The sequence below is a fragment of the Gavialis gangeticus genome, unplaced genomic scaffold (genome assembly GCF_001723915.1).
Source record: "Gavialis gangeticus isolate Ggan-Ray unplaced genomic scaffold, GavGan_comp1, whole genome shotgun sequence".
In the NCBI taxonomy this organism is placed as follows: Eukaryota; Metazoa; Chordata; order Crocodylia; family Gavialidae; genus Gavialis; species Gavialis gangeticus.
In genome coordinates, this window is record NW_017729034.1 from 56,856,248 (window position 1) to 56,884,107 (window position 27,860).

The 27,860-nt window shown below is 44.1% G+C and overlaps 1 protein-coding gene across 2 annotated transcripts in view; it reads left to right on the forward strand.

The window, feature by feature from the left end:
- Positions 1 to 27,006, forward strand: part of URB2 (URB2 ribosome biogenesis 2 homolog (S. cerevisiae)) — a 37,696-nt gene extending 10,690 nt beyond the window's left edge. The window contains exons 2-10 of one of the 2 annotated variants that reach the window (XM_019527350.1): positions 312 to 454; positions 2,439 to 2,615; positions 3,347 to 6,737; positions 9,709 to 9,869; positions 12,968 to 13,078; positions 15,079 to 15,321; positions 16,216 to 16,306; positions 17,243 to 17,382; positions 26,229 to 27,006. In XM_019527350.1, the coding sequence (XP_019382895.1) occupies positions 329 to 454; positions 2,439 to 2,615; positions 3,347 to 6,737; positions 9,709 to 9,869; positions 12,968 to 13,078; positions 15,079 to 15,321; positions 16,216 to 16,306; positions 17,243 to 17,382; positions 26,229 to 26,426 (4,638 nt within the window). In that variant the 5' untranslated portion in view covers positions 312 to 328 and the 3' untranslated portion in view covers positions 26,427 to 27,006. The other variant, XM_019527352.1, reaches the window with a different exon arrangement.
- The last annotated feature ends 854 nt before the right edge of the window (positions 27,007 to 27,860 follow it).

The window sequence follows — 27,860 nt, forward strand, 5'->3', positions numbered from 1 at the left end:
GTCATGGTCTTGGAACCTATCCCTATTTGTTACATTGTAAAGTGGGTGCAAACACAGGTTATCCCCCATTTTCTGGGAACACATGTACAGCATGAAGCGAGAGAAACCTGTACATATATCTGTCCACTTACCTAGCTAGTTACCTATATATAACATAAGCTTCATCGGATGCTGAGCAGGCCCCCCCCAGAAATAGCAAAGATGCAGTGGTTATTCGATCCCAGACTGCTACAGGGGTAACCCTAGATACTCTTTGCCTAATGTTTATTGAAGCACATATTTTATATTTCTCTGCATATTTGGTCTTTCAGATCTACCTGTTGTCCCCATGGCGGCTATTTATTCTGGAATTCACTTGAAGCTGAAAAGTGCCAAGACCTCCTGGGAAGACAAACTCAAGCTAGCTCACTTTGCATGGGTTTCCCATCAGTGCTTCCTTCCTAATAAAGAGCAAGTGGGTTCTTGTTCTGTTTTTCTTTCTTTGTTTTGTTATTGTTAAATACAGAAAAAAGGGTACTGTTTAAGTTGTCATTGAAAACTTGCAGATTCAAAGTATCTGTAATGCATTGCTTGTTTCTAGACCTAGTGCCAATATAGCAGTGACTGGTCACTGCTACTATTTTGGTTTGGGGTGTTTTTTACAATGGCCTATGTGAACGTAATTTGGTATCAGTTCATTTCCCAATAGACTGTATCATCCCCATCACAAAATGTGCACTAAATATCTGGTGTCCTGGGATTCCTCATTTAGTATCTTTAGCAGAAAATCCTACTATAATATGGACTAACTGATCACCCATATTCTCACTTTTAGAGGCATTTGCTCCCAGTCAGGGTCAAAATATTTAGAGGTGTTTGATTTCAGTTAGGGCAGAATGGGAAAGAGGCTGTAGTACCTATTTCATGAATGAATGCAAGACTTTAGTCTCCAAAACTGTTGGACCAGCATGTTTCATTTCATCCTGTATCTGGTCCCACCATGTCTCCAGATTACCTCATCAGTCCATTACTGGCATGGGGTGACATGGCTATCTCATGGTCCAGGAGGGGGATCTTGGACTGAGTGGAAGAGCCATTTGTGACTGAGACTTATTTCCTGCTAGTTTTGTTAGTGTCTGGGCAGAGCATCTACTGACTCCTTGGATTCTTCCTTGGAGGCAGCAGTGGCCTTTCACACACACATGAAATGTTCACGTATGAATCGTTTGTTTCAATCCTGTAGTCTACACCCTCAGTCCTTTTTTAACTCTTTGCCTAGCATATTAATTGGTTTTTGGGGATTTGTAGTCTCTTGCCTCACCTGATTTGTAGTCCCTTGGACATGTGTAGTCTCTTGGACAAGCACCTGGCTGGGGTCACATGACCCCAGCACTTTTTTCTGCCACTGGCAGAGGGTTGGACTCTGTGATCCTTTGAAGTCCCTTCTGACCCTAGCATCTATGAATCTGTGATGGGATGGTGCATTCTAGTGCTCATTACTTAGTGTAAAAAAAATAGCACTTTTCTTGAACCAATGTTAGCCCACAAAACTTTATGCAAGTTCTTTTTTTTCTTAATTGTCTTAATTTGTTTGAATTAAGACATGTTTAAACATCTTGCTAAGAGAGCAACCATTTAAATCTAATTTAATCAAATTTAATTATATTTTAAAGGTTTTCATTTAAATATTCTCTTTGTAGTGTTTATTTCAAAAGTGTTTTCTTGATGGAAAAAATTAGAATTATATGTATTTTATATCCATATACCAAAAGGAAACAGGACTTGAAAGCTTTATCTTTGCTTTTCTGTGCAACTTGAGATCCATGTCAGTGGTTTAATAACTTCAGAAACTTCATTATTTCTATTACAGAAGTTTAAAGCTCTCTCGCCTTTTTTGGCAAACAAAGATTTTCTTAGGTGCGAGCTGTTTGGCTCACTGGTTTACACTGTATGCTGTTTCCTTTCCTCGTAGTAGGTCTGAAAATGTTATAAGAGCCGGGTTGTGTCTGTAGTGATCAGGATAGAGTTTACAATATGAAGACCGTTTAAGTTTAAAGACTTTTATAAGCCTTTAAAGGTCAGACTGGCGCTCTGGAGCTTGTAATTCTATAGTGGTGATTGTAGAGCTTATGAGATCTTTATGTTCAGTCTGAATGTTCTTTGCCCAGGGATCTTGTTAGTTTTGTAGTTTATACAATCTGCTAGGCTTCAGGAGTGTGATATGCCTAGGGAAATGATTGAAACAGTTGGAACTCCAAAAAAGTGAAGCCAGACCTATACAAATAGCTTCATTTGTGGATTGAAACTTGGAACAAGTATGCAAGTTCTTTTTGTATTTGGGATTTAAAGTAATTTTTGATGCAGGATTGTGTTTTAATTGTGAAGTGCATACCCTTACCTCTTCACAGGGAGGCACAGACATAGCGGTGTAATAGGGTTTTTTTGTTTTTATCTTACAGGTGTTACTTGATTGGGTGAGCCATACATTGGTTTCTTTTTACAACAAGAAACTTGACCTGGAGGATGAAGTTGTTGAGAAACTTTGGGCCTACCTGGATAATATTATCCATAGCAGAAAACTACAAAACCTCCTAAAGAATGGAAAAACGATCAGCCTCAGTTTTTCAATTGCACAGGTAATTCCAACCAAACAATTTGGAAGATGCTGGATCTGACTCTGTTTTAGAGCTTGCAAAATGCATGAAATATAATTCACTAAATAACATTCTGGCTAATTATTCCCCCCCTCCTCTCCCCACACACTGCCTAATTACTTTGAATTTTTAAGGCAATATGTTGTCTTTATCCACTTTGCTGCAAGAGAGAGGATTTTTGTGGAGAACAGTGTGAAAGACAAAACTTCCTAATAACATCAAGCTAGAATGATCACAGGCTTTCCTTTCTCCAATCACTTAGAGAGGGAACTGTCTTAAATATGCTGGTTAGTAGGAAAAGACCCAGTCAGACGTGCACTGTTGAAATTTGTTCGATCACATAGTAGTTGAGCCAAAAATTCCTTTATTAAATCCAGAGGCCAATAGCGGTACTACAGTTACTATCTCTTCTACTACTACTGAAAGCTTGTGAGGGGTATTGGGTTCTTGTGCTAGGTGTTATACATGCATGTAGACACATTTTCTGTGCTGAAGAGTTTATGAGTTGACTATGGGATCAGACTGTGCCTGGGGATTGGGAGTGAGCACTGACAGATTTTTGTCCTTGTTTATATTAAGGCCTGCTGCTATGTCCGCCTAGAGCTGTTCAGCACAGAAAAGATGACGCTGCCCCAGTCCCTGCAAAGTTTATTTCTGGCTGCAAAATTGATACTGAATCCTTTTGTTCTCCCTTCCACCCCCCCAATCTTCAGGTCATAAATAAAAGGATATCAGAGTCCTGTGCACAAGGGCACCTCGTGAACATCGGCACAGTGCTGAGCTGCTGCAGAGGCATCCTTTCCACTCCTCCCCTCACCATCATTTATACAGCAAAATATGAGCTGATGGTGGACCTCCTGAGCAAGTTGTCTTGGTTGGCCTGTAAGCAGCTGACCTCAGAGGATGCTGTGACTTCACAGCTGTTTGATGTCCTCCAGCTCACCTTTGCTCAGTACCTCCTGCTTCAGAGGCAGCAAATCAATCCAAACCGTGTGTTTGGGCAAGTGACCAGCCACTTGTTTCAAGCATGTCTGCTTCTGAGACATCTGCTGATTTTCAGAACATGGATGCAGTCAGATGACAGCCACGTACGTCAGCACTTAGGCAAGGAAATCCGAACTTACATAGAGACCATGCTGCAGACTGGGATATTTCAGCTTGAGCTCTTGTCATCCTATAAAGAAGAGCTGCTGCAAGAAAGGGAACTACAAGGAAGGAAGAAAGGGGCTCTTAAAACTCTCCTTGTGCCAGTCAGTACAGTGCAAAACAAGCTGAGTGATACCAGTTTTTGTGAGTCTGCTCTCCATGGAAACGTGGTAGCAAATTCAGTGCCTCTACTTTACAAGCTTTTCTTGGACTCTTACTGTAAGGCAGAAAACCACCTGCTTTGCTTCCACATGTTCACCAGGCTTTATAGCTGCCTCAGGCTTTCTTACCTGCAGGAGGACCGGTGGGAGGGGAAGACACTCTCTCCTTCAGTCTGGAACACAGAGCTACTTGCAGTAGAACAACTCCTGAACTTAGTGCTCAGCAACGACATCTACAACATTGCTGCTGACCGCATCCGGCACAAGGAAATCCAGTTCCATTTTTACCGCAGGCTGGCAGAGACCCTGGTGAATCACTCTCAGGCTTCCATCCCAGCTTGGTTTCGGTGTCTCAAGACTTTGATTTCGTTGAACCATTTGATAGTAGAGCCAGATCTAGATGATCTGGTGGCCTCGGCATGGGTCGATGCAGACGTCTCTGAGCTCCGTACAAAGAAGCCCCAGGAGGCCCTCATAAATGTCATGTTTCAGACTTACACCAAGCTGCGACAGTTCCCAAAGCTTTTTGAAGAGGTACTGTCTGTGATATGTCGTCCAGCTGCTGAGGAACTGAGGCTGCCAGTCTTGTCTGCTGACCTGACAGTGAAGCTTTGTGAGTGCCTCCTCGAGCTGCCACCCAACCAGATTCTGGACATTTTGTCACTCATCCTGGAGAAGTGCCGGACTTTCATCATTCGCTATGTGGAAGGGGATTCTGACATGGCCTTGAAACTGCTGTCTTTGAGTTCGGTGCTGCATGCTATTATGTTCAATATGAAATGTCTGGACAATGTCTCCCCTTTGCCTGTGGTCCTTCGCACTCAGAGTCTGCTGGGTGAGCTGCAGAAAGAGCTCATCCAGCCCTTGCTGGACCTTCTGAAGGATTGCTGTGTCAAGGAAGAGAAGGCAGACCTTTGGCTAGAGAAGACCAGTGACTCTGCTCTCCTCCTTGTCTACACATGGGTGGAGGTTGACACTCTGCTTCATATAAACTGCAGCAAGTACATTTGTCCACTGGCTGACATTGTTCCTGCTGTTAGTGATTCTGCTGTGGAGAGCTGGGATTTCTCAGCCCTTCTTCCCACTGTGGATGCCCAGTCTTGGAAGAAAGTAGTGGGGCTCTCAAGCAACTGCTTCTCAACTAGTAAATATTGCTTAGAACTGCTTGCTCTTCAGAAAATGAAAAAGATTTTAATACAGAGCAGTTCCAAGACTGAGGCTGATCTTCAAGCCTTGCAGAACATGACAGCCTTCATCCTTGAATCTGGGCGATCAACCATGAGCACAGGAATGTCTGAGCCCTGGAATGGCAATGCCAGTGCGGTCACTGCCTTCAACTATCCCACTGCACACTGGCACCTTGTAGTCTCAAACCTTACAATCCTGGTTCCATATTTTTCTCTGAGAGATGTTGAGTACCTCGCTGACATGCTCCTGAGGACTTTATCATCCATGCAAGATCAGGAGGTTCCTGCTGATCATGAGTCCTCTGTCACAGTTGGAAAAGTGTCCAGTGATTTGCTGCATAGTTCTATTTTTCCAGAAATTCGGGTGCTGCACTGTACTTTTATAAGTTGCATTATTCAGCAGTGCACTGGCATGGTACATTTGGCTGCTAAGGGCCCTGCAGATCATCCTCTTCTGTTGCTCTCCACAGATAACATACCATGGCATGAAGAAGTTCTTTCTTCTTGCAAAACTTTGGATTTGCTAGTAGCACCATCAGGAAACAAACTGTTAAAGAATGAACCCAGCTTATGCTGGAAAACAATGGAAGAAGTTGCTCAAAATATATTAACACTGACAAGGACCAGCTCCCCTGTTACCTTGGAAGAAGATACGATAGAGAGGCTTTCAGCTCTACTAGAGATCCTATCTGCACTGAAACTTGACAGTCTCTTTCCTTCAGACCATACCCGGTGTTTTCTCTTGTTGCTGTCCTTGGTAGCCAATACCAGAGCTAATGCCTCTTGCAGTAAGCTGAAATTTCTAAGTACCTGCTTCCACCTACTAACGTGCCTACAGACTGGCAGAAATGCCAACTCCAGTTTTAAGGTTTTCCATGCCAGTGACGTTCTCGAGGCTGTCATGACTTCTCTCTTCTCAACTAGCAAGTGCTTTGATGGGACATCTCCTACGTGGGCAGAATTTCTCCAGGTGATCCAAAGCTTTCTGGAACATTTCCTTCAGATGACTGTGGAAAGGAGGTGGAGCATGAGACTCAATTTGGAAAAGTTCACAACTTTCCTAGCAAACTGCAAACCAAGTGCAGAGGCAGCAAGAGGCAAGAGCAGGAAGAACTGGAATCCAGCAACTGGGCAGCTTCTTCTCGTGGCACTGACCACTCTGTGCCACATTCTGACTCTCTTCCATCAGCAGCAGCAAGAAAAGGGACAGCAACCTACAGAAGAGCTCTCTGCTTTGTTGGAATTGGCAGTTCTCCACACAGGAGCAGCCATTGAGTCCTGCCTTTGGAACTGTGCCAAAGACCAGCCTTTGCCTTTAACATTTATACCCTCTATCACCACTCTTCTGAAAGCAGATTTGAGATTTATGAATAGGGACAGCGAGGCAAAGAGTCCTAAAGACCTTAGCAAACACTGGGAGTGTTCCCACGCTGAACTGTACCAAAAGTTTTACTCTCAGATACTGAGAGAGTTGGCCTCGGCAGGAGGCCATCTTCAGTTTCTTCGGTCCGCTCTGCAGTTTTTAACTGTCTTCTGCTCGGCACCAGATCTGTATCCTGGAAAAGAGACTGCTATCACTGTGTTTTACTCTTTAAAAAAACTCCTTGCTGGTATGGATTTTTTAAAATCCCCTCTCTATCTTCTCAGAAAATGTAGGGATACTGGGGTGGGTAAAAATCACATTAACTTATTTTCTTTGAGTGTCTAGTCATGTTAGCAAATCTGCAAGTATTCTGTTGTTTGCTTTTTTTTTTTATGAGCACGTCAGAAGCTTTCAGAGAGAAACTGTGATGGTGGTAACTCATTTGGATCTAACTTGACAGTGGTCTCATCTGGAAGGCATTTTTTGGGTGTCAATCGTAGTTATTTTTCTTTGAAACTCTCTTCCCTCCATGCCTGCCATCCCCCAGATTTCTCTTATTTGAAACAGTAGCTATTTATGTGCCTGTGTGTTCCATTTTAATGGAAAAGACCTGTTTTGCATGCAGTAAGACACTTTCTGTTGGTGCCTCCTGCATTGTTTGTGGCAACAGTTTGGACATCAAGGTTTGAAGATGTAACCCTAAGCCTTTTATAAAATGATATAATAAAGTTTTAGAAATGGTGGTGCAAGCCAGTGAGACAGCAATCTAAAACACACTGATAATGACTGTTTTGCTGTAGGGTTTTTTAGGGATGCTCTAAAAATGTTGTGTTGGTATTTTTTGCTCGTGCCTAGTGTTTATTTGATAAATTGATAGTGTTAGAGTGATGCTGTAGCTGTGGTGTAAACTCTTCACGCAGCATGTAATTAAAGTATTGAACTCATTGCCACCAGATGTTGTGGAAGGTGACAGTTTAGCCAGATTTTAAAAAAGGTTGGACAAATTCTTGGAGGAAAGGGGCATCACTAGCTACTGAGTACAAGAGGTAGGGATATAGCCTCTGAATCGGAACTTCCTAGACCTTAAATGGTGGAGGCTGCAAGTGAGAGAGACGGCCAGTGGAAAAAAACTGGTCAGACCCTGTTCACTCTCCTTTCCAGCATCTACACTCTGCCACTGTGTGACACATGACACTGGGCAAGATAGATTTATGGTTTGACCTAGTAAATGGCAGTTCTTACGTTCTTGTGTCCAGACAATTATGTGAGAAGCAAGGGTTTTTTTGGGGTGATGCCTTTTATTGGGCCACCTGCATGGTTAGAATAAAGTTAGACAAGTGGGTCTGAGGAGGGAAGCAAGCAAGCACAGCAAATGTAAAGAGCTGAGAGGAAATGGTTTGGCACTTTTTCACCTGGAGATCTTGTAGGGCCTTATGCAGGTGGATGAATATTGTCCATACTTGTGGCTGAGGAAATGGAAAAAGCAGAAGGCCTGGCTTTTGGAGATGCCAGAAACCTGTATTTCCAGAGCTGATGCTAGCTGTGAATGCCTTTGCTTGCTTGCACATAGTGGACACATTCCCATGAGTAGGAACGTGCGTTTCCGCGGGGACAAATAGCAGCAGTTTATATTTGTGCCATTGCTACTTGTCCTCAGGCACTCCCCTGCATATGAGCTCTGGCTCACGGCAGATTGTCTCAGGTAGGGTAGGGGAGGCTGGAGGCTGGAGCCAGCATCTGGGCTGGCCCCAGCATCCTTACCTGGGATCATGGGGGGCCTCCCAGGACTGCAGCAGTGTTAATCTGGGCTTGCAGAGCCTGCTCGACTGCCGGAGTGTGGCTCTGGCTGTCCAGGCTTCCATTTCAGGCAGCGCTCACTATAGCCACATGTGCCACCCCACTCTTTTTTCTGTGTTTTTCTTAAGATACCAGGGGTTCCTGGTATCTAATTTTGCCTCCATGCTTTAAATATGCAGCGTGGGGTACCTTTTCACATGCACCTTGTGCTTTTTGTGGTGCCTCAAAAGCTTTTGAGGCACTGAAAAGTGCATGCTCCCCCTCACAGGGATATGGCCAGTGAGTCTGATAAATTTGGTATTAGAAGCCCAGTCCTTTTGATTGCCAGTAGTCTAATGTCTAATGGTATGTTGCCTCCCTCAAAGTATAATGTACATTGACATCGTACAGACTCATTGTACTCTAAACAAAACTGGCAACGTTCTTTGGGGCAGGTTGGATTCAGCTGAGTTTAGTTCTACAGCATGTTCTTTTGAATGTTGATGTTGCCCTCTTGCTTGATTCTTAACATGTCTTTGCCCAGGAGCACAATTGTAGTGCAGTTCTGCATGGGGAAAATCTTGGCAAATCTGGTTGTGAACCTACCTGAGGCCCTTGCTAGCAGAGATGCGGAGAGACTGTATAACAGCTGCTATATACAGATACAAAAGCTGTCTCTCAAGCTGTGTATCTCAAGTCTTCAAAGTTGCAGAATTCACTTGCAGATGCCAGTGTGTATGTAGAAATTAAATCACGGGAATCGATGTCAAGTCTACCAAATTCTGATGCTACTTCTTAACACTATCTGCCTCCACACCTACTTGTCTCAGTTTACTTGTATGCAAAACTGGTATAATGCTTTAGTGTGGAGACGGGATTTTTTGGTAAAAAGCTATGAGATTCTGTCATGGAAAGTGTTGGAGAAAAGCAAGGCATTAAAGAAGTTAAAATATCTGTTTCTCGTACCCAAAATCTTGCAATTTTGGAGCTGAGAAAAAATTGCTAAGTAAACGAAAATATAATCTGGTCATAACTTGTATGTATATACATGTAGGTATATTCATTTATTTAAATATGTTGGAGGTATGGTCTAACAGAGATCTTGCATATCAACTCAATGCCTGTGGTATTTGTAGCTCTTCTCCCCAAGCCCAGATATCTTGCAGCCTGATCAGTTTGTTCCCATAGTTCATGGACAGGCCTCATCATGGTGTGATGAGAATGAAGGCATTTCATCAATATGATAACAGTGGCATAAACAGTAGGGTTACTGTGTTTTGAATGACATGTTGTTATGAATAGGAAGAGACTGTGTTTTGCAGGCAAATATTGTAAAGGCCCACAGTCCCGTTCTAAGGACTGATTTAAAAACTGTTACATATGGCAGTTCTCTGTGTTTGATAAACAGTTCAAATGTGTTTGTCTTCCTTCTTAATATGCAGGTTCTGGGATCACAGTCCAGGTGATTCAAAATATAGAAATACAGCTGACAGAGTTGGGTACTCAGCTGTTGGAGAGGTGTACCACTGAGGAGTTTTATGCCATGATGAAACTGGTGTTCCAGGGAATTGAGGTTAGCAACCTTTGGAAGCAGAATCCTCAGGTAAGGAATGTTTGGCTTATTTTTTGTCTCTGTTTTCCTTGTTTTTTTTCTTTCTCTGCCTTGAAGAACTGAATTAGTATGGTATCCAACAAAGTGGGTGGTAGGAAAGAGAGGCCAGAGAGCATAAGCTGAGTAAGAAGTAGGAGTTTGGCCTTAAAAGCATTTTTCGTTATGCTGCACAGACGGGTTGCTTTAATGGTGTTAAATCTGGTGCTTAGATGCTGTAATGAGGAGTGCTCTGGAGATGCCAATGACAGACAGAATCCACTGAGAAGGAAATGGAGGAGACTTTCAGTAAGATTTAGCAGTCTGACTCCCACTGATAGCACTGGGAATCGCATGGATTTCTCCCTGCGAGCTGTGCTTGAGTTGATTTCAGTGCTACAATAGCAGCTTTTATTTATCCAGGAGAATCCTTAGATCACTCCCTGAAAAGTGATTTATCCCAGTTATGCAGATGATTACTAGGAAGTTGCTTTAATTTCTGTGAATGTTTTGACTTAGAATAATGCATCAATGCCTTGCCTAGCTTGCTTAAATCACACACTGTGTAGGGTCTGTACGCCTCTTTTGTGTTAGTCAGAATGTGCCAGTTCTCTCATTGTTCCAGTCTGTGAATCAGCAGGCCTCATTTTCCTGCAGTGTAGGATTCTTGTTAATCTTTGTACTGCTCAGCATTAGCTTAAGCATTTTCCATTTTCCTGGTGCTTTGCACATACACTTTAATCATCACCAGGGATCTGGGTTTTTTATTTCCCATGGGGGGAAAAAAAGGAGAAAAGAGCGGATTTTACCTTTTACTGGAGGCCAACACAGATTTCTCATTTTACTGGAGAAACCTGAGGATTTTGCAGTTTTGTAATGAGCTCTCAGTAGGCTGGCAGGGTGCTAGCCTGCAAGGGGCTGGGAAGGAGCAGGAGCAGGGTCATCAGGCAGGGGGTGCTATATGCAGGTATATGCACATGGCTGCCAGGCACCCTGGAGAGCAGCTCCCACAGATAAGGGGAGGGGGCGAGGGGGAATTGAGGCCCCTATAGGGAGTGAGGGAGTTGGGCAGGGCTGGGAGTGGGCAGCAGGGACCTGGCACAGCTTATCCAGGGGACAGGGAGGGTGGGGCTGGCTCTCCATGTCTGCATGCACTCCTGGGAACAGGAAGGACAAATGCCCCCCAGATCTGTGTGCAGGGCATGGGCATGGGCTGCCCACTTCAGGCTCAGACTCCTGCCCTGCTTCCCTCCCCGAGTGCCTCTGGAACTCAGCAGGTGTGACCTAGCGCTGCAAAGAAGAGCGGGGCCACACAACAGAGCAGCTTGCCACTGCAAGTGAGGGGGGACCATGAGGGACCTTTCATTTTAATCATGGATTTTGGGGGTTTTATCAGAGAATTTGCGATTTTTATTTCTTTTTTTTTATCAGGGAGAACCAAGATCCCTGATCATCACAAGCCTTCTGTGAACAGGGTGAATCAGCCTATGGGAAAATCGATACTAAGACCAGACACAATTGTTTGGGGGCTCTTTTCCATGAAAATTTCCCACTGTTGCTACAGGTGCAGCATAAACAAAACACTGGAGGCCCCTGATTCTAGTCATCATGTTGTCTCTACTTTGATCATTGTTGGCTGACGTGGTACTTTTAAGCAGCAGCACTATGCGAGGTCCCAGTTACACTGGTGCTCCTGTCGTTCCATTCCATGAACTTTCTGATCCCAGGCTTGTCTTTCTGATATCTGAGCAGAACCCAGTAGTACATTAAACAAGGCAACTGATTTCTTTTCTCACTGGAGCTACATTGGGAGTGATAATACTGGGAGCATTTTGACCAAAATAAAAAGCCTGGTATGTCCACCCTTTGGAAAATGAGTTGATTTAGGCCATGGACAGGCATACCGTGAAGTGCTCTAAATCTGTAGTGCTTCAGGGCATGGACAGACATACAGAACCCAGCCAGAGCACTTAAAAATCACCATGACAGCTTGCAGCATTCTGCTCTCCAGGTGGGGGGGCATGATAGAGGTTTGTTTGGTCTTCCAACATCCTATAGTGCTCTGCTCCTCTCACAACAGGAGAGCATGGCAGATGGCCAGTGAGTGCTTTCCTATGCACTTGGCCTCCAGTTTCCCCTTTCCAGAGGTGGAGAGCTGTGCAAAGAATCATTCTTTCCAGCCCCAGGGATATCTTAGTGCGCAGGAGAGTGCTCATGGGCTGACCACCTTGCTATCTCCTATCCCCCCTTTACTGGTTGAGGGGGAGGGCAGAGCTCTGTGGAATGGTAGGGGATGGAGAAACTCCCCATCATACACCGTAGAGGGTACAGACATAATCAGAAGTGCTTCAAAATAAAGTGCTTCTAAATAGTTACTGTTTTATCAAAAGGTATTTATGGCGGGCTTCATCTGGTGTCACATGGGATCATCAGGCTTGCATGATTGTTTCCATGTTCTTCAAACTGTTTCAAATGCTGCATCTGTCCAGGGCTTTCTGGGAGTAGTGGGTCATACCCAGATACAACTCAGGGAAAGCTGGCCCAGGTTCTGCTCATTTTGAAAAGGCATCTCTGTCATGGATATAGCCAGTAGGTCATTTTTGTTAAAGAGATATGCAAGTCTTCCTACCTGGTTCATATAATACCTATCACCTTAGCGTATAAGCATTGAAATGCATGTGTGTGAACTGTAAGGTTAAAATGCACTGGTAACACACCTTCAGTTTGGTTCACTTTAAACGCTCTATGACGTCCCAAGCTATTTACTTCTTAAGTAAGTTGCGCAAAGGTGCAGGTATTTGTTCTGCTTCCTTCTGTTAACTACAGTGGCCACTATATGGCTTGCTGTGTGATTATTTTTTAAATGTATTAATGTCTTGAATTGCTTTTAAAATAAACTTTGTTCAGGATACAATTACCAGTCAGCTCCTAAAATCTTTTTTGCTGCTTTTAATCTTCAGGCTTTTACAGAGATGTAGTCTAATATGGGGATTTTTGCTTTATAAAGGCTTTGAAGATGCCTCAAACTATGTCTCCCTAATAAGAGTTCTGCCGTGCTACAAAAAACATATTTATTTTCTGCCAGTGACTGCTTGTCTCCTTGCTTCCTGCAGGAAGTACTGTCAGCTGTTACCCTAATCAAATTGCTGCTCAGCTGCCCGTTAAGTGGAGAGAAAGAGAAAGCTTTCTGGTTTGCCAGTCCCCAGATAATCACAGCATTGGCTGTAAGTATCTCACAGCTCCCATGGCTGTAACTTCATTATCTCCCCCTTGTTTGGCTGAGCCTGCAACTATTGTGTCTGAAGCACGAAATGTATTTTAAAAAATAAATAAAAATGATGTATTTTATAGGAGTTGGTTTATGATTTGTTTCCACTGCTTGGAACAAATCTCTCCAGATAAATCCTTTTGTCTTGGCACAAAGCACATTACTGTTATCATCATTTTGAAGAGATATAATTCCCTGGAGCTTCCCTGTAATACATGGGAGGACTTGCTAGTCTGCATGGAGGGGTTGGAGAGCTGCCCTTCTCTGTGTCCTGGACAGCTGTCTTTCAGACTCATTGGAGAAGGGAACTGTTGTGTTTTGGCATGTATCAAAGCAAAAAGCCAACAGATTTAAAACAAAGGCTAAGTACATTACTAAGAAGCATGTGTGAAAATAATAGAATCATAGAAAGTGAGGGTTGGAAGGGACCTCAGGTGGGCATCTAGTCCAACCCCCTGCTTAGAGAAGGACCAGCCCCAACTAGATCATCCCAGCCAAAGCTTTATCTAATCAGGTTTTGAAACTTCCCAAGGATGGAGCTTCCACCACCTCTCTGGGTAACCTGTTCCAGTGTTTTATTATCCTCCTAGTGAGAAAATTCTTCCTCATATCTAACCTAAACTTCCCTTGCTGAAACTTGAGACTGTTGCTCCTTGTTCTATCATCTGCCACCACTGAGAACAGTCTAGCTCCATCCTTTTTCAAACCCCCTTCAGGTAGATGAAGACTGCTATTAAGTCCCCTCTCAGTCTCCTCTTCTGTACACTAAATAAGCCCAGTTCCCCCAGTCTTTCCTCATAAGTCATCTCCCAGCCCCTTCACCATTTCTGTCACCTTCCACTGGACTCCCTAATTTGTCCAGATCCTTTCTGTAGTGGGCAGCCCACAGCTGAACACAGTACTCCAGATGTGGCTTCACCAGTGCTGAATAGAGGGGAATAATCACTTCTCTTGACCTACTGGCAACACACCCACCAATACAGCCCAGGATGCCATTAGCCTTCTTAGGAACTAGGGCACACTGAATTCAAGTTTCTCAGCCCTTTTTACCCAACACCCTATTGCAGTGAGACTGGTGCTCACCTTGGGGCTAACTGACCCTCTGGTCTTGAGTTTGCCTGGCAGTGGTTTGGGCATGATTAGCAAAACTCTTGCTGTTATTGAAGATGCCACTTTCCCATCCTTAATGGCACATGTGTGGATGCTCGTGAAGGACAGAACCATTGGACACATATTTGGAATAATACAGACACAACAAGTGAGTGTAAATAGGAACCATTTATCGTGGTTGTTGTGAATCTTCTCTAGGGCAGTGGTTCTCAACCTTTTTTTTTGTATCAGGTCCCACTTGTCCCCTTCACTCCCAACCTGCTAGCCCCAGTCCCCCAGTGTGTGGGGCAGGGGGTAGTTGTGTGGGGCAAGGGAGGGGGAGGTTCCAGCCCCTTGCAGGCTGGAACTCTGCCAGCCTGCAAGGGAAAAGCCACGTTTCCCAAATGTTTTCCTTTAAAGGAGAATCCATTTTAAAAGTTTGTCTGTGGCCCTTTCATATTCTTGTGACCCACTTTCTGGTCGCAACCCATGAGTTGAGAAATACACAAACACATCCCCACTGCCCCCACACACTTGGTGGGGTTGGAGCATCGGGGCAGGGGGCAGTCGGTCGAGAATGAGGGTCACTGGGTTGGAACTGGCCATCAATGTTTACAAATGGGTCCTGGTATAAAAAAAGTTGAGAACCACTGCTCTAGGGAATTGTGGTATCGCAGCAGCAGTCCACAGACTCAGCAGTGCTTGCAGGAAATTACATGTGTGGACACAATATCATCCATGCACTTAGAATGGCTAGTGTGAGTGGGGCTCTTTATTCACATAGTTATACCAATATTAATCCTCCAGGTTCAAGTACAAGGGTGTGTTGGGGGAACCTATTTTTTTCTTCTTCAATTTCACATGTAGATGCAATGCAGAGAAGCCTGCCAGGACCAGCTGCTGATTCCCACCATTGTTGTGCCTATACTGGAGGCAGTAGCAGCCCTCCTGAGGCAAGGAGAAGAGATTCTCACAAACCCACATCATGTGTCGCTGGTGTTTAATATTCTTCTAACAGTCCCTCTGGATCATCTGAAGACACAGGATTATGGCAGCGTATTCCTGGGAATCCACGAAGTGCTCTTCTCTATCCTGCAGTGTCACCCTAAGGTCTGTGGGGACGGGAGGAAGCAAGATGGGTATGCCAATGATCAGAAATGTTTTTAAAAACAAGATGTAAATCCCTGACTTCTGAGCTATATCTTGAAGACCCCCCCCCAAAACTTGTGGTTCTAAAAGTATTTGCACCAGTTTCATCGAAGGGTTGTAGCCCTGGAAGCTTGTGAGATACCAGATCCTAAAAGACACTTGCTTCAGTCACTGTCTTGCTTTGCTTTCTGCTTACACTTTAAAGAATCGTTTGACTGCAGATTTGTCACAAACCTCTGGAATCAGATTAGGGTAATCTTTTCTAAAGTGTCAAGATCCATTTTTAAAAAATAACATTTCAGAGCAGAAGTCTTTGTAGAGATCAGTAGGATTTAGGTTCCTACCTGTGAAAGCCACTTCTGAAAATGGGGATTGGGCACCTTAGGGAATGTTACACTTAAAGGTTTATGTTAGTGGGAAGCTGCTTGTAGAAGCTGCCTTCTGCTGATGTGTAAGTATTGTTGGACTGTAAATCTCTTGGGCTAGCAATAGTTTCAGGACAGACACTATCCATTGCTTCCTGCAAGCATTAATTCAGTGTGAATTTCAACCTCTGCTTTGAGTCTGTAGGGTGATTCCTTAAGGATGATGATGACTACAAATCGTTTGTAGCAGTATGGGCCAGGACTCCACTGAGCTGTGGAGCTAGTGAAACACAGAATACAGAAAAGATTATTCTCAGACCCAAAGCACTTGCAATCTCTGCAGCTTCCCTTGCAGTGCATACATTCTCTGTAATTGTGGGGTGTCAAATAACCTGCCATGGAAACCTTAGAATCATGCTTTCTGCCTTTTTTTGTTTTGCTCTGCTGCATCCAGTTTTGCCTGATACTGTTTCATTTGATGTTCTTGCAGGTGATGTTAAAAGCGGCTCCATCTTTCCTGAACAGTTTCAGTAGGCTGGTGGTTTCTGTCATGCATGAGGGACGACAGAAAGGAGAACGAGGTGCTGTTCCACTGTTTTTACGGGCCTATCCTTCTCTGATCCTGTGCAACACAGAGAAGAAAATGCAAAACAAGGCAGACTGTAACTGTAGACATTGAAATAAAGACCTAGTACCATAATGTGTCTTCAAAGCCACTAGCCACATGTGCAGAGGTAAGCACAAGCTGTGTCATAGCTTGTGCTCCTAGGAGTAACTGACACCCTTTGAAAGGGTACACAGTGCATCTCCTCACTCCCCCCTATGCTGCCTTATAATCGCCCAGGACAGAACTAAACTTTGCCTGTGTTTACTTTACCCTGCCGCACTAGACCTTGCTTCTAAGCCACCAGAGCATGTACGTGCCCATGTACTTCTGGCAGCTCTCCAAGTGCAAAGTGGAGCAGCTGTTAAAAAGAACCATGGCAGCTGGTGGAAAGCATGGCAGTGTTTACATGTACATGCTAGCTGCTGTGTGGCAACACAAGCCTTACTCTGCTCAGCAGAGGTAGTATAACTGTCAGAAGAAAAAAGGGCTCTGCCTTTGCAGAGAACCATTGGTTATGAATACACTCAACTTTAGTTCTGCTCGCAAACTCTCTAGTGTAAACTAGGCCTCATGCATTGCTTCCATTTATCATCATAGGTATGTCTCCCCTGCACTACAGGGTGGCTGAAGTATAGTGCAGAAATACCTGAGGTAGTTTTAAACTGGCTAGATTTTTGGTAGTGGTGTTAGCAGTAGAAGCAGGGAGCTGGTTGTGGGCTAATTTATCTAGTTCATCTTTCTCTTCTCTATTAAAAATATGCTAATTGGCAAGTCCAAATAAGATCCCATGGCTGGCTTGTGTTGTTGCATGTAATGAATGAGTTTTGTTTGTTTGAAAAGATTCATTGAATGAGTCTTTTTTTTTTTTTTGACTCTCAAACTTTGAACCACAATTTGATTTCTTTTTCAGGGAGCATGGATGAATTTGGAGTCGTGTTGAAATGTGCACACTTGGTGGAAAGGATGTATGACTATATTGCTGCAAAAACAGAGCAGTTCACAGTGTTTTCTCCCTTCATAGCAGCCAAATATGTGACTGAACTGCAGAAGGTAATATACATTCATCTGTCTTGAGGACTTAGTAAAGGTCTAGTTCTTTGAGATCCAGAGTATCGCCCCTCCTGGGCACACAGGGCTGCTCAGTGCTCTAAATGAGGGGTAATTTAAACACAGTTCTTGAAATAATATCTCCTTGAAAAACAACCCATGTTTACAAAATTACTTGGTTCTTCTAATATACTTTTTCGTGCACTTGGGATCCAAACTGTGGCTCTAATCCTCCCAAACTGATGTTGCTTACTCAGAGATTCTCTCTGCAAGTGCACAGCACCTTTGTTCCTTTGATAAAGCAAACCCGAAAAAGTTATTGAGGAAAAAACTCACTCTTCCATGTTGGCTCAGGCATAACCAATAAATGTGGGGAAAGATGGAATTACTGTTAGGTGGATACATAATGGGCTGAATAACCACAAACAAAGAGTAAGTGCACTTGGATAGATGTCAGAATAGCTGGGAATGTTAAGTGGGGAGCTCAGGGGACTGTGTTCTAGGTCTGGTGCCATTTAACTTTTTTATTGTTGACTTGGCTGTAGGGATAAATTAGAGAGAAGTGAGATACAGACAACAGATATGACAATGAAAAATGCAAGATGCTACCCCTAGGAAGGCACAACCAAATACACAGTGAGGGACAGTTGGTGTAGGCAGTAGCACTGCCAAGAAGGGGCTAGAGGTTTTGGTGGATTGCAAGCTCAGCATGAGTCAGCAATGGGATGCAGTTGCAAAATGTAATTTTAGGTTGCATTAACCAACATATTGTATGAAGGACTTGGAAGTGATACTGGCATTTCAGTTGGTGCTGGTTAATTTGTGCACATTTTTACAAGGATGCAGAGAAATTGGAGAGGATTCAGAGGCAAGCTTACAATATTGAGGAGGAGATGAGGAAGGGATTAGAATGCAGCCCACACAGAAAAAGGTTGAAAAAACTGGGTGTGTTTAGCTGAGAGAAAAGGAACTTGGAGGGGGATGTGATAGGTATTTTCAAATACTATTCCCCTTTGCCACAGGAGATAGGCCATGAAACAATGGGTTTAAACTGCAGCAAAACAGATTTAGATTAAATCTGAGGATAAATCTTTCTGATCGTTAGAACAGTAGAACCATCTAACAAGCTGCATGAAATCTTCTTCACTAAAAGTTTTTGAGAAAAGGTTGGATAGGTGTCTGGCTGAAACAGCATGGGAGTACCTACCACATCCTACATCTGGGCAGTCAGTTGCACTAAATGACCTGGGGCTTTCCTTCCAATCCTGTGATTCTATAAATCACACATGTCAAAGGTACAGCCCACAGAGCTGTATCATTCGGTGCCCAGTCTCAAAGTGACCCACATGTGGGGTGTGTCGGTCGGCCCCACATGCAACGACTGTCCCAGCTCCCATCCCAGAGTAGCCACCACGTGCAATACAGCCCCATAGTGTCAGCATTGCATGCTGCAGCTGCTCTAGGGCACCAGAGCCGTACAGCACAGCCCGCAATGGCAGTTCCAGGGCTGTGCAGCATGACTGCTCAGGGACGGAAGCACATGCAGTGCCGCCTCTGGATCCAAATTGTAGGCTTGGTCTGTGGGTCCAGTGCAGCCCACGAATTGGCTCTGCCTCACTCACCTGCCCACTGGGCTGGAGGAGTTTGATACCTCTGCTATAAATCAAAGAGAAATACTCATAGGCAAGACTAGGACTCTGCTGAAGCCAGAGGGTTTGCATCAGCCTGTTATTACAGAAGCTGTCACATGCTATAGTCATATTTGTGCTATAGTCACATATATGTCACATGCTATAGACCAAAGTCGCATGCTATGGTGGTTGTTCCTGAGCTGCACTGATGTGTTCTGAGGCTATGAGCATGTAACTGCAGAGGCAAAGACTGAGGCATAAACCAAGCATAAAATACACATGGCAGCTGTGTGCAAATGAGTAGGCTGTGCACTTATATGTGTGAGGACTGAACAAACTGGGTGTTTGGAAATAGGCATGGGGAAGCATGAGAAAATTGCTCCTAGTTTGTGCAGAGGCAAATTAGTCACTCTTGAGAGTGGTGGAGTCCCAGCCCCCCAAGGTTTTTGTTGTTTATTCATCCCTTTTTAAAATGGGGCAGCTCGACTTGCCATAAAAGCTGATCCACTGTTGTGTTCATGGCCCAAGTTTGAGACATGCCCTTAGCAGTTTTTGTGTCTTTTGCTGGTTCCTAATTCTTTTCTTGTGCTGTGGACAGAATCAGGAGGCCAAGCTCAAGCCCTTTATCTAGATAGTTTTGGCCTACTTTTGTCCTCTCCGTGCTCCTCTATGGTTCTGATCTCCTCTCCTGCCTAGAAACAGCAAGAGGGGCTGGGGCAGAGGAGGTGAAGTTTGTCCTGCTGGGCTTGGTTTCTGTTAAGAGATTTCAGTTCCTGTTTCTGCAGCAGGCAGCCTGCTGTCTGGAGCAGCTGCTTGAGGGTCAGCGATCTCCACAGTTGTTCCATGGCCAAATCCACTTCCTGTCCAGCTCAGTTCAGCAGGTGCCATTTCATATGCCTGCCACTTAAAGCAAGTCCCAACACCAGTGTCATGTTGCAAGGTGTTGCTGTGTTTTTTAGCACTAGGATAGTTTTAAGCATCAGCTACAGAGTGTGCCAAGCCCACTGTAGTTTTGTCAACCCCCCACAAAAGTGATGTTAAAATGTTCATCATAGTTTCCTCGAAGTGTGCAGCCTGAGTCTTTCCCAGCAATAACCTTGATGTAAAGATAGGTTTGGAGTGACTGGAGATAGTGACATTAAGGACTGTAAGTAGGGTGATAAATCTAGCTGCTCCTGTCCTGTGCATCCTTTCCCCCAATAGGACTAACTAGGGTAAGCTGAGTGCTTGCTGCCACTTGAATTGCAGTGACCAGGCTGCCACTCAGAATTCTGCCTGCATACCTTTGCAGCATGCCTGCCCTGCCTGTATCTCCAGCAGTGCTCATTAACTGCAGTAGCCTTCTGTCTGGCAGCAGCTCTGCCCATTTCCAAATCTTTGTTGGGACTTAATAGCTTCCTGAGTCCTTGCTTTTTGTAATCATGTTCCTTCCTCTCCCCTTCCCCTCTTTCCCCTGACTTTTTTTTCTACTGTCTCTTACCTCTTCCAGTCAGACCTGGTAGATCTATATATGAGGAAGAACAAAAAGGGAAGGATTAATTGACAGCAGAAATGCCAGGGGCTGTTACTTGTATCAAAACAAAGAAAAGCAGGGCTAGAACAAGCATTACTCACATGTTAGTGGTATGTTTGGGTGGTCAGCCTGAAGATGAAGAGAAAACCCACTGGAGATGCAACCTGTGAATAATAGTACCTTCTTCCTCTTGTCTAGTAGTAACCATGATCAAGATTGTTGCAAGTAGGCACAAGGTTCTATAGCCCCTTTGAGGATCTTAGTCCAGGTCCAAGAAAGGCTTCAGGCATCCAATGGGGAGCTTAAGTGGAATTGTGGTGCCAGAGTCCAAAAGTACAATCCTGACAACCCCTGCTCAGCTGCTGTCTCATCCTCTTTTTTTCCTGAACAGTACAACCACTTCAGTTTTCCCATGGAAGCTCTCTGAGCATCTTGAGATGCACTGCTGCACCTTCCTACAGCTGTTCCTGACCTGATTGAGCAGTTCAGTGCCTAGCTTATGGCTAAACCCAGTCAGAAACTACCAGCTGTGCTTTTGTTACTGTTGAAGAGCTTCGAGGTCTTTGGAGGAAAAGATGCCGGGCATCTAGGGCTATTTGTTTTACAATTGAACCAGTCCATGCATAAAGTATAGCTCCAGTACTAGGCAGCTGCCCACTGGCTGAACTGACTTCAGGCAGCTGTGCTGGCTGTTAGGGCTGTGCAAAGCTTCGGTCGCTGATTCGATCTGGCCAAGATGTGGCCTGATTTGGCAGCCAAATCCGAATCGAATCAGGAGAACCTTTAATCTCTCCAAATCAATTTGGAGAGATTTGGAAATATTCGATGATTTGGACATAGACACAACTTCAGATTTTTTTTTTTTTTTTACATACCTCAAGGTACCAGGTGGCTTGTGAATGCTGAGATGGTGGGGCAGATGGAGTGTCCCATGGGAGTGCGGTAGGGTCCCCAGCACACTCAGCGGCAGACCTGAAAGTGGACCAGAAGCACTTCCAGTCCACTTCTGGGTCCACCGGAGAGCGCACAGGGGACCACCCTCCTCCCCTCCCCCCTGCTCAGCGACTGGTGCCTCCTGGGTGTGGGGGGTTCCCTGGGGTCCCCCTGTGGCCAACTGCTGAGCTGGGGGGATGCGGGGGGGGTGTCCACTTCCACTCCACTTCCGGGTTTGCTGCTGAGCATGCAGGGCCCCCACCCGCGCTCCTGTGGGATGCTCCATCAGCATTCACAAGCCATGCCTGGTACCTTGAGGTATGTAGAAAAAACATTTAAAGTTGTGTCTATGGCTGAATTGCTGTTTCTCTGAATCTACACTGAATCTTCAGATTCAGATTTGGCTGAATCAAATCAGGACAGCAATCCAAATCAACGAATTGAATTGCTGTCCTTGATTTGGGCCGAATCCGAATTAAATACGGCCCATTTTGTACACTCCTACCGGATGTCACGGACCCCGTTGCGCGGCACTTAACTGCATCTTATAGGGAGCCTCAGTGCCTCAGAGCTCTGAATTCCAGTCTAAGATTCAGGCAACTATAAGCTTGGCACTGCAGCAGGTAACTTTTAGATGCATAGTCTGCCTTTTTGTGGGGGTGGGGCAGGGCTCTGTCTCCATATTCTAAGCTTCATTCCAAACCGGTTTCCTATGACCCTTTTTTATAGCTCTGGCTCCGTCAGCTGATGCCTTGATCTTCCCTAAGGTACAAACTGACTCTCCTCTTTGCCCTAGCAAAATCCATATCATTTTGGAAGAATAGGCCCTCCTAGCTTTGGGAGGACAGGTGCTAGATAAGAATCAGTCTGAGATGGTCTTATATAATCTTGTACACACCAGAAAATTGATGAGCATGTTTATGCTAGAAATGCATCAATAGAAGCATTAGGTTCAAGACATGGGAGGTGATAGCGTCTTTATATTCAACACTGGTTAGGCCTCATCCCATATTTTAAAAAGGATGTGGAGAAGATAGAGAGGGTCCAGAGGCGGGCAACAAAGATGATTAAGGGCTTGGAAAGGAAGTCATATGAGGCGAGACTGAAGAAGCTAGGCTTGTTCAGCTTGCAGAAAAGATGCTTAAGAGGAGACATGATAGCAGTCTTCAAATACTTGGAGGGCTGCCATAAATAAGATGGAAAGCACGTTTTCTCTTTTAGTGCAGAGAGGAGGATGTGGACCAAAGACTTGAAGTTGCAACAAAAGTTGGATATCTGGAAAAAAAAACTTCTTCACTATTAGAATAGTGAGACAGTGGAATAGACTGGCTAGGGAAGTTGTAGGCTGTCTGTTCCTGGAGGTGCTCAAGACTAGGTTGGACAGCCACTGGTTGGGGATGGTTTAGGCATAGCTATACCCATGTTATACTGTGGGTATTTCCCATGCTTTGGGGCTTTGCTGGTTGCTCCTGTTCCCACCTCCCATTCTGATATGTGTTAGGATGTTTCTAAACCTTCCCAGAGATGCTGGGTATTGGCAACAGCCAAGGCTGGGGACTTTAACTGGGGTGTGCCAATACTTCTGCTGGGACCAAAGCCAGTTTCCTGGCTAGAAGGTCTTGCCCCTCTACTCAGGGTCAGACTGGTCACCATATTTGGGATCAGGAAGGAATTTGACCTCATGGTCAGGTTGATATGGACTGTGGGGGGTTTTGCCTTCCTCTGTAGCAAGGGGTGTGGCCCTCTATCTGGGATCTCTTGAACATATACTGGCAGCATTTCATAGAAGCAGGACATTGGCTGCTGTGGTTCCCGTTCTTTGCCTGTAGCAGGTGTTAGGTCTGTGTTGTATCAGGGCTCACAGTAGTCTTATACATCATTTAGATGATGGTTTGCATGGGATAGTTTGAATAGGGATGACGCTGCCTCAGGCAGGGGTTTGGACTAGATGCCCTCTGGAATTCCCTTCTAGCCCCACTTCTCTATGATTTATTCTATTATCCTCAACAGATAAGGAACCATGTCTACTGCGTCCAAGAATAAAGTGACACTTCGTGTTCTCTGAAATTTTTGCTGCTAAATAGCTGTTCAGCTGACACTGATTGGGATATTTTTTCTTTTGTACTTCCTGCCTACCTCTTGGGGGAGCAGTGAGGCTTAACTCCTGTTAATAAAGTGCATTGGAATCTCTGGATGCACAGGGACATAAAGTATCTTACTGAATTTCATCTTATTAGGATGACTGCGATATGTAAATGTGTTGAACATTTAAAAGGATTATATGAATTATATTTTAGAAATCTAACTACAGTGCAGAGTGTCCAAATATTTTGTAATCATCTTAATGGTAAAATATTTATTTACATGTACAGAAATATTAAAAAGGATTCTGGTCATTGGATCTTGCCACCTTTGACACCGCTTAAGGTATTATTAGGTCATGGGCGACTGGTGCCTCCCGAGTCTGGGGCGGGCACCTGCAGGCACCGGCATTGGTGACAGGGCTGGAGCTGGCAAGCTCTCTCAGGTGTTGGCGGTGGCCTTGTTGGGGGGTGGGGGGGCATGTGCCCCTGCTGTGGCTCCCCTACACATCGCCTATGTATTAGGTTGTATTTTAAGTGTAACAGTACACTTAATACAATCCACTACCAGGAAGGTGGGATTTAAAAGACTCCAACTACTTTTCCACTTGCAAAGGTGAGAGTGTGGATGGGAAGCAGAAAGGTAAGTATTGAAATAGCAACAGAAAGAATAGGTGTATTAGGTGGGCATGGCTGCATTATGGTTTTTTTTAAGTAGTTTTTCATATATAGAATGTAACTTTATTCAGCAAAGAATAGCCCCCGCCCACTCCCATGGTATGGAGTCTGTTTAACCATCTTTAGACCTACCTCTTTAAAATCTGCTGTCAGCAATTATGGTTACTAGTTACAAAACCATTGAATATATCAGAAATTAGGTATCTGAAAAAGTAAAACAGGCACTAATTTCCAATGATAAAGGTTCTTGTTTGGTGTTGTACTACTGTGTACAGTCTCTTGAGGCTTTTACTTCCGGGTGCTATGTCTAATAAGTTTACTGATTACACTAATGGGTGGTTTGGAGATTAACATATGGACAGGGTAACTAAGCATGAGACAAGTAAGTCTTTAATCTCCTGTGGAACAGAGAGATCAGAATGTTACAAAAGGATCAGTTCCTATTTGACTATTAAATTGGTGAGGACTGATGCATATCAGAAGGGGAGGAGAATGGGCTCCACATTATAGAAGGCACACGTGTCCCTCCCCAGCCACAGGGAAGACCCTACTACACATGCAAACTAAAGCTTAGTAGCAACCAGCTATAAAGTTAGTACACATTTTTAAAGTCTAACTTTATAGCTCATTGAAGCTTTTTATTGTGTGGTCAGTTATGTTGCATGTGTAGCTGGTCTTGACGTACTTGCACAATTAGCCAGTTAATTGCAAAATACCTGCAATGTTTAGAGAGGGCCAAAGTGCTAAGGGGAAGCTGCATTGGAGAGCAGGGATAGAGCTATATAGGGCTGGAGCCCATTTTCATATGTGATGTGAGAGGGTACAAGCCATTAAGTCAAATACAGATCCATGTGCTTGTAGCAAGACTGATCTTGCCCATGTTTGTAGTAACATAGGACTTTTGTACCACTCCCTCTGCAGCAATCATTTGGCTCCTCGTCCCTGGCAGGGGAAATCAGCCCCCTCCCCTCCAGTGTCCTGTTACTTTAGGTAGAAAAATCGACCTGTCACTCTGAGGGGTTCATTTCACCGGTGACAAGTTTATTAGTTGCCTCAGGAACAGAGGAATATTTTTAAAGACAGTTTTTTAATGCAGTTTCCATAACTTGGTGCATGCAGGCACAGGTATAGGGCCATGGAGCTAATCTTGGTGTTTAGCAGAGATGGGACGTGTCAAAAATAATCCAAGAGGCTAGCTCTGCCTCAGGCAGTTATATTGTAGTGAGTGGGTTGTGAGCATTAGGGTGTGCTCTGGTTTGCCTAGAGTCGGCACTGACACTCCTCGCTGTAGGGGTTATGCCAGTTGGGAGAAGACAGCATGCATGTTCAGTGACTAGAGCAAGGGACTGAGTCGGGAGCTTTCAGTTGAATTCCCAGTTCTGCCTTTATTTGCTACATGACCTTGAACAAGGCATTTAATCTCTGGGCTGCTCCTTTTTAGGTTGAGTAAATGCACATCTTGCTGGCTTGCTTGAAGCATCCTTATTGCACCTATGAAGCACACTTAAAATCCTTTGATAAAACTGCCTGGATAACTAGCATGTTATTAAACTGGAAAAGGCAAAGCATGCCACCTCCTTTTAAATGCTAAAACGATCTAACTGGTCCCCGAGTTTGTGCAGCCTGCATCTGATATATGTTGCGCAGATTCCTGATCATGAAAGATGAGTACAAATTCCTCTGGCAAATATGTTCCAGGGAATATCTTAGGGTATGCCTATCGTAGTTTTTAGGTTGCTAAGTTTTCTGACGGGTGTGTCTTCACCTGTACTTCACTGCAAGTGAAACAGCATGTATCTGCATTTTAACATGTGGGATTACACATGGCTCCTATGTTGTAAATCAATCTGAGAAAAGAATTTTTGTTGGCTTATACTTCATGCTGTGTTTAATGAACCATTCTGGATGGGCTGATAGAGTAGGATTCTGTCATGTCAGGATTTTACTATAATGAGGTATACTCACTATGGAGAGTAGGAAAAAATTAATAAGCTTTTTTTGTTCTTTTCATAGGTTACCTTGCACCCAGAAGTGAAGAAACATCTAACAGAGGGATTGTATCACATCCTAGACCTTTGCATTGAAAGTGATATCAAGTTCTTAAGTGCATCCCTACAGCCTGGCGTAAGGGAAGTCTTTAAGGAACTGTATAATGATTATACCCACTACCACAAAACTGAAAAACAAGGCGAGGAGAAATATACCGCATGACACAACCTTAATAATATTGCATAATGGACAAGGACCTGATCTTTTGCAGTGCCAAGAAACTCTGTGCTCTCGTTCAGTTCAGCATGGATGGCACGTTGTGGAATCATGACCTAAGAGAGTTTTTTCGAAAAGCAAAGCAAAAAAAATGAATGCTGTGTCCCTGTCTGCTTCACTTGTGGTGTGGAAGAATACCTGTTCTTAGGCCTGATTGTACTGCCTGTAATAATGAGGGCCAACTGCTGCATCTCTGCAGCCTCTCCTCCCTGAAATCAATGAGACTGCTCATGTGCTATGTGCAGTCTGGGGCCTTACAGATTTTTATTTAAGCAAACAATGCACAATGTCAAAACCTACAGTGGTTGTGTGACTTTCCTGCTGTCACAGTGGTGGGTGACGCTTCATGTTCTTGGAGTGCCTTGCACTTCTTTACTTTAAAAATATTGTGAATATTTTACATTAATATGACTGGCTGCTGTTACAAAACCATACGAACTCTGATTTTTATAAAATGCTCAAGCATTTGTATATTTCTGTCTTCTGACTTTTGTATCAAGCCAAATGAAGTATCAGCATAAAAGCACTGACCACTTGGAAGTCTTTACCAAATATGTCAAAAATATAATTAGCAAAGGGAAAATATATTATTTTACCGTATGCTGCCCTCTTGTGATTGTTCCATAAAATCACTCTTATTTAATTTGCATGTACAACAAAAATCAAGCTCTTTCTGACTGAACACTTTTTTTTCTCTTATCACAAATAGCACCTAGGTTCTTAGTATTCAAAAGAGTTTTGTTGCTGTAGTCTAGTCAGTTTGACACTTCTCTAAAATGCCACGATCAGGAGATGCCATGGTGGGGGGAGGTGGCATCTGAAATCCCACGCTTGTAGTTCTGGGACTTGTACATAAGGAGTGCCTATACAGTAGTGTGGAGTCTGCTGTGATGCGCTGTAATTATCGCATCAAAGCAGATTGATTAATTGAGTCTGGAGGGTGGCAATTACCGCATTCCAGCAACCTCCCACATTTTGTGTATCAGCATCCCCATACTTCAAAATGGCGGTGGGAGCACTTGAACTACTAAAGCTTGTTGAATGAGCTTTAATTCAAGTGCCCCTGCCACCGTTTTGAAGCACAGGGGCACTGATGCACAAGATGCTGTGGCGTTTTAATTAGAGTGGCTCTAAGAGCCACTCTAATTAAAGCGCCACCTCCCCCCGACCCCCACAGTATGTGCAGAAGTGCCCAAGCTGTCTAGTTAATCCGTATGAGACATGTATACCACTTTATTATTTGTGCTGTGGTACTGTACAGAAGATCCAGCTGAGATCTGAGTCCCATTGCACTAGCTTCTGTACAAGCATGTAATGGGTTAGTCTCTGCCACAAGATGCTATGGGGCACCTGTACATGTCACAGGGTTTAATCCTCCTT